The sequence below is a fragment of the Enoplosus armatus genome, chromosome 4 (genome assembly GCF_043641665.1).
Source record: "Enoplosus armatus isolate fEnoArm2 chromosome 4, fEnoArm2.hap1, whole genome shotgun sequence".
Classification (NCBI taxonomy): Eukaryota; Metazoa; Chordata; class Actinopteri; order Centrarchiformes; family Enoplosidae; genus Enoplosus; species Enoplosus armatus.
Window position 1 is genome coordinate 23,187,998 of NC_092183.1, and position 12,449 is coordinate 23,200,446.

The 12,449-nt window shown below is 41.6% G+C and overlaps 1 protein-coding gene across 1 annotated transcript in view; it reads left to right on the top strand.

Annotated features, from left to right (window-relative positions):
* Positions 1-3,211: 3,211 nt before the first annotated feature.
* mamdc2a (MAM domain containing 2a) overlaps positions 3,212-12,449 on the top strand; it is a 32,183-nt gene continuing 22,945 nt past the window's right edge. Inside the window, exons 1-3 of the mRNA XM_070904869.1 lie at positions 3,212-3,239; positions 3,405-3,530; positions 11,044-11,294. Of these exons, the coding sequence (XP_070760970.1) occupies positions 3,212-3,239; positions 3,405-3,530; positions 11,044-11,294 (405 nt within the window). The remainder of the gene's footprint in view (positions 3,240-3,404; positions 3,531-11,043; positions 11,295-12,449) is intronic.

The following is a 12,449-nucleotide window of genomic DNA, read 5'->3' on the forward strand; positions in this document are numbered from 1 at the left end:
ATATTTGCATCATGCTTTGAGGCTGCTGATGTTTTGTAGTGTTTGTGGTTGTGGTGGCACATGCTCACCAATTGGAGATTATATTTAACCTTCCTTTTTATTAAGCACTATAGTAGTGTAGAAGTAATATTTCCTATCACATTTTTATGTCTGTATTGCAAGAGCATAGGTTTCATTTCGACATTGGGGGGGAAACACATTAAGTGGGGGTCTCAGGCTTTTCCCCCAGGAATTTTTGAGTGTCAAACACTTAATTTCTTGCATTTTGGTAAATTTGTATGCACTAATTTGTGCCTTTTCTGAATCCATTTATGGTGGAAATGTCTTCATTTATGTAAAGGAAAAACACAAAATTCAGGCGCACTTAATATGTAATGGAATATAATGCATTAAGGCATTCTGTATTAGTTACAAACTAACAAAAATTAAGCCTACCTAATAGCTCATTAGCTGCCATCACAACTTTTTGGTTTTGAGAATTTTTGAGAAAAAATGTCCTAATATGGGGACACCTTCACTCTAATCTCCATGGTCATACGGTTGCTCCTAAAGTTGGAGTGGACCTGTATTTTGACCTTTTTGGTAAAAGCATTGACATGGCCCAGAGCTAGCTGACAGGGAGGGCTAGCTACAGTTGGATCTGATGCATGGACCGGTCATGGAAGTGAACCTTTGTTTGAGAAGATAATAAAGAGAAGACAACAGCGAGGAAACAAAGAAGAACATACACAAAAGCATGACATGTAACAATCTAGTGTAAAGTACTGACGAAAAATGTCTCCAATATGACACAAGAAGAATGCTGAATTATGTGTGTGCATACAGGGTTATCACTGCGCAATATGAATGTATTACTTAGATTAAGAATATATTCCCCCTTGTGTTTTTAGAACCCCTAAACCTTCCCCAATAAAGATATAATAGTAACCGAAATGTTGTAAAACGAGAGTTTTACTCTGGAATTTCTCCAAATTGACACAGTAACATTTTGTCTATGCACATAATCAGAGTAGTTCTCAATTGTCATGTATCATTCACTGTGAGAAATTATGGAGCGATGGGTTTTTCCAGCATCTCGAGTTTCAGGAAGGAAGTCATTTCAAGGTCCAAATGTGGGACTTTTTGGAAATTCTCTAAATTGATACAGTGACAATGCTTGATTTTATTTAGTCAGAGTTGTTCTTAATTGTTATGTATTGTCATTGTCAGGATGTCATTGCAATTTTTATTTATAAGGGACAGGTAACATGCTGTATACTTCCTGTGAGTATAACCAAATCAATATGCATTTAATATGTAGGGCCTTTCTCAAACTACAACCTACACCCTCTCACTACCCACTTCCACTTCGTTTGTGTGTCCACGTTGAGGGTCTGCCAGATAAGTGCCATCCCAAACCAACTACTGTGGAGTGGAAGTGGGTTACAAAACCCTCCAACAGCGAGTCTTCACCGATGCTGACTTACTGTGGGAAGGGTCCGGTTTGAGAAAGGCCCATTCTCTGTGTTAACTTTTGATTCACCGGGGGTGATGTATTTTTGTAGGTACTTTTGAAGATTTTTAAAGCTTAAATGGAATCGCCAGAAGTAAAAAGCTAACGTTAGGCTATAAACGAACTACAGCTTCTCTCTTTGAGCCCATACATACACTATATTGCCAAAAGTATTGGCTCAGCTGCCTTGACTCGCATATGAACTTAAATGACATCACATTCTTAATTCATAGGGTTTAATATGACGTCGGTCCACCCTTTGCAGCTATTACAGCTTCAACTCTTCTGGGAAGGCTTTCCACAAGGTTTAGGAGTGTGTTTATGGGAATTTTTGACCATTCTTCCAGAAGCGCATTTGTGATGTCACACACTGATGTTGGACGAGAAGGCCTGGCTCTCAGTCTCCGCTCTAATTCATCCCAAAGGTGTTCTATCGGGTTGAGGTCAGGACTCTGTGCAGGCCAGTCAAGTTCATCCACACCAAACTCTCTCATCCATGTCTTTATGGACCTTGCTTTGTGCACTGGTGCACAGTCATGTTGGAACAGGAAGGGGCCATCCCCAAACTGTTCCCACAAAGTTGGGAGCATGGAATTGTCCAAAATATCTTGGTAGAGTTCCTTTCACTGGAACTAAGGGGCCAAGCCCAGCTCCTGAAAAACAACCCCACACCATAATCCCCCCTCCACCAAACTTAACACTTGGCACAATGCAGTCAGACAAGTATCGTTCTCCTGGCAACTGCCAAACCCAGACTCGTCCATCAGATCGCCAGATGGTGAAGTGTGATTCGTCACTCCAGAGAACGCGTCTCCACTGCTCTAGAGTCGAGTGGCGGCGTGCTTTACACCACTGCATCCGACGCTTTGCATTGCACTTGGTGATGTATGGCTTGGATGCTGCTGCTTGTCCACGGAAACCCATTCCATGAAGCTCTCTACGCACTGTTCTTGAGCTAATCTGAAGGCCACATGAAGTTTGGAGGTCTGTAGCGATTGACTCTGCAGAAAGTTGGCGACCTCTGCGCACTATGTGCCTCAGCATCCGCTGACCCCGCTCCGTCATTTTACGTGGCCTACCACTTTGTGGCTGAGTTGCTGTCATTCCCAATCGCTTCCACTTTGTTATAATACCACTGACAGTTGACTGTGGAATATTTAGCGAGGAAATTTCACGACTGGACTTGTTGCACAGGTGGCATCCTATCACAGTACCACGCTGGAATTCACTGAGCTCCTGAGAGCGACCCATTCTTTCACAAATGTTTGTAGAAACAGTCTGCATGCCTTGGTGCATGATTTTATACACCTGTGGCCATGGAAGTGATTGGAACGCCTGATTTCAATTATTTGGATGGGTGAGTGAATACTTTTGGCAATATAGTGTATGTTAATGATTGCGGGGTGGTTGAGGGGGAATACCACCAGCGGACCCTGAACCAGTCTGGGCGCGGCCCTGGCTCATACGTGTGACAGAGCTGAGCAGCATTGTAGTTGGAGAGGCGCTGCGACCTGGGCCGCTGCTCCTCCTTCCCGCCCCCGGGACATCCATTCATCCGCCCGGATAAACACTCCATCTCTCCCGCTGGCATTGCTGCAACATGTGAGAGAACCGCCGGCGAGGGTTTCAACGAGCTGTTGGCGCTGTATCTCTTTTGGGGGAATTGACGATCGGTAGACTTGAGAGGGAGCTCCCAAACTCACTGCAGCGGCGGATACGATGAGCACCGTCTGCCTCACTCTCCAGGGTAAATCCAAGTCGTCTCACTTTGGGACAAGTTTTCTGCATGTGCAACGAAGGAGTTCTTTTAACTTTGGTTGTGTTTATGTTAAAAACTTATGTTTGAAAGCACAGATAAGTCGCGCCTTGATCAGCTCTGCAGCATGGATGCTTGTCTCCTCTTTTCTTGCAGTGCTGCTACTCTGCGGAATCCTCAGGGCGCAACAGCAGCTGTTACCCGGGTCCTGCAACTTTGAGCTGGGTACCTGTGGCTACACATCAGATCCAGAGTATGGCAGCTGGAGCATGAATGAAGAAGGTAGTGTTATCAATAGCTATTGTAAACATACTTGGAATACTGCAGTGTTACTCGTACTACTATTCGAATGTACCATGATGAAATCCAACCATTTGGAAGCTTGTGTAACCACTCATAAGTCATGTAGACATGTAGAAATACATAGAATTATACATTAAAGGGGACCTATAAAAAGTCCTGATTTATCTCATTCAGCCCCTCAGTTCACCCTATGTCTGAAACCGTTTGAGCCGTTTGAACCGTTTGGTCTCTTTAACCCCCCCCCCCCCCCCCTGACTGACTGGAAGGTGGACATTGCTCCATATCTCTACTAGTGGTCTTAAACTCCACATAATACCTTTAAAAAGAGCAAAACTATGCTGTACATCACAAGAAAAAAGCAAAGATTAGAATAATGTCCAGGCAAGATGTGGTGGAGCAGTTTATTATTTTCTAACCTCCTGAGCTAGATAACCACATAAATGTTTTAATCCAGAAACACCAGGTTTACAGTGGAGCTGGGATACTATTGGTTAAGCAGTGAAAAGTAACTTGGCACCTTGAGCCATCAGTTTCTTTTAATTAATAAAGAGACATTCAGTTTTGAGGCTAGAGAGAGATGTGTGTGTGTGTGTGTGTGTGTGTGTGAGTGTGTTTGAGTCATGTAAGACTCACTGAGATGCGTAATAAAAACATGACCAGGGTTTTTCCTGCCATAAAACAGCTCTTTGAGATTTCTGTTGTGTAGACACAGTGCCAGAGGTACATTAATTGTTGTTGACCTCAAACATCACGTCATGTCTCCCACTGGATGCTGCCATTGCAATGGTCAAATTCTACTGTGTGCCACCATATGTCCTGCATATCTTCCTACTTCATGTTTGTTTTTTTCATCAGTTCAATGTTTGACTTTTGTGTGAAAATGGAGGAAGTGAAACATGTTGTTGCTGATCTGATAGATGGAAATATGCCAATATATTGGCCTATTTGAAAACCAACATGATGACAGAAAAAATGAAAGCCATCAGGAGAGCCAGATCCACTAAAAAGCTCGTCAGATGGTCTGTTGTAATGTCAGCTACAGGCAACCACCGGTACTCCTCATTTTCTAGCCTATATTTGTTTACATTTATGTCTCCAAAAGTAGAGGAATTAGTTATTAGCATCACCCGTTTACAGCGTACCCATGGATGTACTATCACTGGATTACTTTGATACTGAAGAAAACATGATGATTCTCAGGCAAGTTCTTCAGTGTCTTTTTTGCTCTGATTTCTAAGTGGATGTATGGAGGTTTATTCTGGATGGACATCAGAGATAATGATATCCTCTGGAAGTGTAACACTGACACCTTTCTTGCTGAATGTCCATGTCTTTTTACAAACCATATCATACTTTATAGAAGATCAACAGAAGATGTTTTGATCTGGGCTTAAAGAGGACCTATTATGCTTTTCCTTATTTTCTGTCATATATAATGTTACAATGTTGGATATTCATACTAAACGTTGGCCAAAGTTGCCAAATAATGAGGTAAACGTATGTAAAAGTAATCTCTGTGAGCCAAAAGCTCAGTCTAAAGACTGCTCTGTTTCAGCTTTTTCAACCGCCGTGTCTATCTGATGTCAGATAGGCACGGATGTACTTATATGGTATCTCTGCTCCAGATGTTTATGTTTATGTCAACATTGCTTAGTAATGTTTGTCTTCCGGAGCTTGGCCAGCCAATCAGAAAAAAGTGGGCTTTTAGGGAGGGGGGCCTTTAAAGAGACAGGAGCTCAAATGGCTTGTTTCAGACAGAGTGTGAACTGAGAGCCTGCATGATGGGCCAGTATAAGATAAATCAGGACTTTTTTGAACTGTGACTCATGCAAAGCCAGCATTACCAATAGCATTTTTTATAGGGTGTATAGCTGTTCCTCACCATTCAAAACATCTGCAAAACCACTAATTATAAGTGTTGAAAGAAACTACTACTCTCACAAAGGCTGGACTAGAGAGGGACGTTGACCACAACCTCTAACCTGAGTTCCTCTGCTGCCTCGCTGTGTCTTGTGCTATCCTGCCTGTTGTCACTTTGGCTGCTTATTTTTGGAGTTAAGCGATCCCAGCAAAATGCATTCCTTGCCGTTAGAATATTGCGATTGAAATACTTTTTATATGCTTCACCTCAGTATGTGCAGTTGTCGTATGGAGGTGCATTTGAACAATGTAGTGTGAGATATTAAGTAAATGGAAACTCACTGGATGTTTATCCTAACTTTCATTCATTAGAAAGGGAAAGTTGCTGTAGCGGTGTGGTTATCATGATGTCATTGGATTGGTGTGTGTGTGTGTGTGTGTGTGTGTGGGGGGGGGGTTTAACAGGCACAGAAAAACAAGCACTTCTGAAGAAATCAGTGTATTGTTATTGGTATTGAAATTGCTGTTAATTAACCAAAACTGCTTTTTAATACTTTCAGTTATTTAAAAGCAGCTCTGTATTTATGATACAAAACAGCTACTATACACTTTCAAGTAGTGCATGGGGCCAGCTGAGATTATTTGAACCAGGCTCATGTTTTAGATGATATATTTATATTTTATTTTATATTGGAGGCAGGCCTTTATTTATTTTCTGTTTTAGACATATAGACATATTTTCTGATCTGCTCCTGCTGTTTGATGCTATTTGATGCTAACTCAACCTTCAGGATACAGTCCATTTCCACAGCACTAGTTCCATCAGTACCACAACAGAGTCACGTCATACTCACCTCTCTGCTGCTCTCACTTTCTCTTTTGAACACAATTACTGTTTTATTTGCTACAAATAATTCTCACCAATCGCTTTTATTTTGCTGGTCTTTAATCAACGATAAGTCGCCATCGATATACCTCAATGCTTCCTGCACAGATTGTTCACAGTAAATGTCTTCTCAAAGGGCATAATGTACCTTACCTAGCTTTTAGTTTGAAACATGAGCAGGAAGTGTTCAGTTTTATTGCTTTTGCTCTTAACTCTGAGCAAAAGAACGTTAAAGTAGAAGACATTGGCATTAATTAGTAAATTAAATCAATATTTGTGTTACAAAGTAAAACAAAGTTATTTGTCTTAATTATTTGAGACTTTATATGCCATTATATGAATACCAGCTTCATCTTTTTGCACACAAAAGCTTTTAAACCTTTTCATAATAGTAGCGCAGTTACATTTAACACTGCAAGCGTAGCCTTCAATAAAAATCTGTTGTTAGTAAGGTGCAGTGTGGTGGCACTGAGACTCTTTAAATAGGTCAAACACGCTGGAATGGCAAACCAAAAATATTCCTGCCAAGCAGGGATCATGTGGGCTCTGCCCTATTTTTTTTTGTTGTCATTTTTTGGGTTAAGAGACAAAAGTGACGTAATACAAATTCTGGAAAACTGTGTACACAAGGTGAAACCAGAGGGAGAGGCACATTTGTTGGTGAATTTGGGTGCTGGGAAAGAATCCAGTCTGGGTAGGCTGTTCGAAATGTGCTCATGTTCGGATTCTCTTGAAACACACCACAACTATAGCTCATTCCATATTGGAATCCTTACGGCATTTTTTTTTGCAATAGAAATATTACTGTTTTACTTTGAAAACCTCAACTTTATTCATATACTGTAATATTGTAACTTTATTCTTGTGATAAAATTACAACTTTTTAACTTTATCTTATAATATTATGACTTTTTCTGAAAACAAAAATCTTTTCTTTTCACACCAGTGGCCTTAATAGTTTGTCATAATGACTTATAATTTTCTTCTTCTTCTGAAATGTGATACCTAGGCAATTTAAGTTGACCTGGCTCGAAACTTTCTAACGTATATAATTACACAGCGTTTTAAAAGATGAGTTGTGAGATGTGCTGAATTTTATATCTCCTACATTGTAGAGGTGCCAAGTCAGACATTCCAGTCAACTCCCCTTCTTTTTGTTTTCCACTGGTTGCTCCATTGTGTGCATCAAATCACAGGGCTCCCTCTGTTTATGATAACCTGTCAGCACAGTTTACGTTCCCACTGTTAAGATAAGTGGCGGTACTTCTAAATTGTGTGTGCCGTCTCTCTCCCAGCCAAGCCTTTAGTTCTCAGTGTGTGCTCACTGTAGCTAATACGCAGCGTGTTCCCCGTGACAGTGGAATCAGAGCTCTACCCCAAACAGAAGCCTCAGCGTGGTGTGCACTAAACCGCTACCCAGACTGAGATGGAATGAGCTCTAGCCACCAGTCCCGGCCTTGGAGATGGTGATAGACTACACCCACTGTGGCAATAAATAGGCTTATAAAAAAGAAGACGGGACCACGGTGGTGTTTTCTGTTTGGTTGCCATGACAATGTGGGCTTGAGCTGAGAAAGCTGCACCCAAAAAACAGAACCCAAGGCAGAGTTTGTGGTTAAAGCCAGGATGGATGTCGTAGGTGATTATATTCACTAAACAGAGACATCAGAGACAAAGACTTCAAGCTGTGCTGGAATAGGATAAACAGAAAGACAGGGACGAATATAGTAGAGGTGGAGAGCTGTTAGGGCCTCACTGCTGGCCCACAGACCACCATGACAAAAACCTCCTTATCTCTCGCTCTCTGGACTGTTTACAGCTTTTCCCGGCCAGTTTATGACTTCAAATATGTTGACGACTTAAGGTGAAAAGTTCTGCTAATATTAGCGGCACTTAGAGTACTCCATAAACACTCCTCTCCTCTCGTCTCCTCTCCTCAACTCCTGCAGCTGAGAGTTTCATTTGCAAGAGCAAACCTTTTTGCATTCTTGCAGTCAGTGATACTGACATTGGAACTGAGGTACACAATGCCCAGTGAGTGGAGCTTGATATGTTGATGTTGCTGATATTATCAGCCAATTTTATTTTTTTACAGATATAGGCCCTATTGGTATCTGTGTATATGTCAGCTACATTGTGTCACTATTACATAAATAGTCCACCAGAGAGTAGTTTATTTTTAAACTGTAAAACGTACCAAAGTTGCACACACACTTTGTGTTTATACATCATTGATGATGATCACAGGCACTAAAATGTAAGCTATGAGTTAAGTGTGGGGCGGCAGCTCTGTGTTCCTACTAACCAGTGTTGTGTGTGTATTCAAAGCCTGATACATCTTCTTCCTCTGTGCCATAGAGAAAGAAATAGGACCCAAATGCAGACAGGTGAGGCGGACAGGCAAATTTTCAGGTATTTGTTGAAAATAGAATGCTTACAGGGAGGTTTGGAAAGGCAGGTAAGCAAGCAGGTAAGCAGGCCTTCCGGATCTGACTTGAAAGCAATGGCATTAGGAACACGGCAACTTTGACGGCTGGCAGAGAATTGATGGAACTGGGCTGGTATATAAACTGAGAGGCTGGGGCAAGTTGCCTGGGAGCTGAAGAACGGAGCCAGGTCCTCAGGGTGGATGGCCTGAGATTGGCGGAGCTACTCAAAAGGGCAACCAGGGGGCTTGAGGTCAGGAAAGGCGTTGGCTAATTTCAGCAATTTATTGAAAATAGAAGGCTTACAGGTAGGTATAGGTAGGCAAGTAAGCTGGCAGACAGCCAGGGGGGCATGTACTTGTAGGCAGATAGGCGGACAGGCAACTCTGGGGAAAGTCTGAGGGTGGATGGATGGAAAATGGTAATGAAGGGGCCTGGGGAATTAGGACTGTGGCTGGAAAGGAGGGACAGAGAGACAGACTGTGACACAATGAGCCACACTGTTGCACTTGGTAACATGTTCCTTCATTACCATGAACACACACACCGCAGTTTATTTTGACTCAATCCCACATACACTGTCCCGTTGCCCCAAATACTTACTAGAACACCAAATGTGGATTCATCCGCTGCTGAAAGTAGTCCCCAACAAATGCAGCATTTCTTCCTGTTTGAGTAACGTCTGATTAAAACCTACAGCAAGCAGCTGTTTTAGGAAATTAGTGAGCCTTTTTTCTATACATTTATGAGAATGACATTTTCAGTAGGGACCAATGGGCTTGGAGCTGAGAGCCACAGACAGGGTAGGGAAGTCTAGAAAATATTGAGGAACACGCATCACACATTGTTGGCTGGGGTCTTTTTATAAGGTTTGTTGAGAAGTTAAAGGTCTGCACTGAATTTAACACTGAATTGCCCGTGTTAAATTAATGCACTGAATTAACATTAATTTAACACGGGCAAAATTTGACTCAATGAGTACCGTGATGGATTACATAACTCATGCAAGTTTTCAAAAGTCTACACAATGTATACAACACAGTGGCATGGTTTGCAGAATGGTTATCTGTCTCTTTAAGATCCTTCGAGATTCTCAGGCTCAGTTCAGCGATTAATTCATTCAGTGAATAAAATGGCTGATTACCAGTGTATGACTGAACTAGAGATCCGGTCACATCAGTCTCTTGATCAATGCAACTGCAACCTTACATTGTCTTTTCTGCATACGCTGATGCATTGTGGACTGTGTCTGCCCCGTCCTACCTGCTCCTCCATGGCTCACTGTTTGGACTGATTTGACCAAATAAGGGAACCTGCAGATACAACCGTAAATCCCTCTGCCCCCCCGACCTGATTTAGAACTGAGGGCACTTAAACCAGCGCTCCATAAACACAGTTTATATCCATTAAATTGCTCTCTGCTCTCAGACCTGGATGAATGGGTAAAAGACTCTCAGCTGTGACATAAAGGGAAGGGTTTCAGTCATTACTAATTTGCTTCAGAAAATACATCATTGTCTCTCTTTAATTCATAATATGGCCAGCAAGTATTACACATATCCAAAGCTCTATGTGCATCTCTAATGCTCTAATGCACAGTATTGACACTTTACCTTTCTACTTTTCATCTCTGCACCTTTCTGCGTCCTTCATTTTATTGTTGTTGACCCCTTTTTATTCCCTCCACCCAGTCAGCGCTCTGTACTTAAATGACAGTACAGTGTGGAGCAATGCAGAGATTGTAAGTCCAAGCCTCACCTGGAGCAGTCTTTACACATTTACCATGGGAATTAATAACTAAGAACTTATTAAGCATCCTGGCTGCGACAGCATTGCCTTTAGCTCCCTCCATGTCTTCAGACCGGGCCCTGCGCCACGAGGGGTCTAAAGGAGGCTTAGCCCCCTCTTTTTAAGCTTTATGTATCTATAGAAAAAATGTGTATACCTGTAAATTTTATAATAAATATTATTATAAATAGAACTTTTCTTCATGATCTCAATTTAATTATTTTATCTGGAGAACACAAATTGGTGCTCATAATGGCAATTTGACATGTATAACTACTTCCTATGCCATTTAACAGTTTCACATGTTCTCTCCTGGGACACTCCTGTCTGATCAAACAGATTTTAATAGGCCATGAAGTAAAGACGCCCATTATAGATAATGGTACATTCATGTCCTGATCACCAAAAACAATAGCTGAATATAAAATATATGACTATAACTAAGATCACCTTTAGTTATCTTTGGATTAAAACTGTGTGATATTCATATGTACTGTACTGACGATGATGTATCTTCATTTTGTTGTCTTAGGGCATTTGATAACAGTGGACTCAGCCTTCTTACATGAGCAGGAGCAGGCGGTTCTTGTCAGTCCAGTTCTGGACCAGCAGGACTGGTGCTGTGTGAGGTTGGTGTATCAGATCACTGGACGGGGTTCCCTGCAGCTCCACCTCAGACCAGACGGTGATAACTTTGACTACCGACTCTGGACTGCCAACAAAGCCTCTGACAGCTGGCTCATCGCAAGTGTGGACCTACAAAACACCACAATCCCCTACCAGGTAGGAATGCCTATAAAGGCCATACTCACCATAATAATGAACTCATTGTTAACTTTTACCTAATATATCATATATAAAATGTTTGATTGGAATAGGCTGTGACAAGCTCCAGTCCCCCCGTGACTCTGCCCTTCCAATATTGGCTTACATTCCAGAGCAATGTTTGCAATACAACCTTTGAAAACCAAATCAAATAAACCAAATAAGATGCCTCTTGTCACAGTGGGAGGCATGAAAAAGGCGAATCGAATACTACAAGGCCCTCCTCATGGTTCTACCAAAAGTAGACTGGAGGCCAATCGCAACCATTTCAAAATGCTGCAGATTTTTTTTATCTAGGATTACACAGTTTGATTACATCATACCACTTCCAACATTTTGCTCTGGCTTCCTCTAAGTTGCTTGTTGGCAATTTGGGACAGGCCGTCTGATTGTTTCAGGGGTTAAATCATAGACTATATATATGAAGATGGACGACCTAACAGCTCCCCAAAAGTGAAGACAAAACGTCTCGATCGCCCCCTGGTGGCTGGCTGCAGTATATGTCATAATATATGTCATAGTATATGCCCCCTCCATGTTAGCGGATGGGACATGGGCCAAACTAAAAAAATCAAAGTACACGTCAAATTTCCCAAAGATGGTTTCTGTCATTTTAAGTAGTCCTTACACCCTGATGTTTGTTCATTTTTCTGATACGTTTGGTTTTAATTAATATAAAGGGGGTGAAACGTCATGATTGACTCGCCGATCACCACTGCGCAGACTCTGTCTCCAAATGACGTTACGAGCGCAAGATGGCAGTGGCCATATCCGGGAGAGTTTGGCTTCATCTTTGTACAGTGGGAGTAGGTGGAGACGCGTCCATCTTTATATACAGTCTATGGGTTAAATCAACAGTCAGTGAAGCTGCTTATATGTTTAAGGGCATACACAATTAAAATAATTCAGAGGCAGATTCGAGAAAATTTGATTAGCTGTGTTGCCATGGGGGCTGTGTTAATATTTGTAATTTCATTGTTTTTAGTTGTATGTATGTAGAATATATGCCTTCTCGTATGTAAAGCAGATTGTCCTTTAGTATGAAACTATAAATAAAGATTTGCTCACTAGTCTAAATTTAAAGAAAGCGGATTCTCCTTAAATACAGAGTGA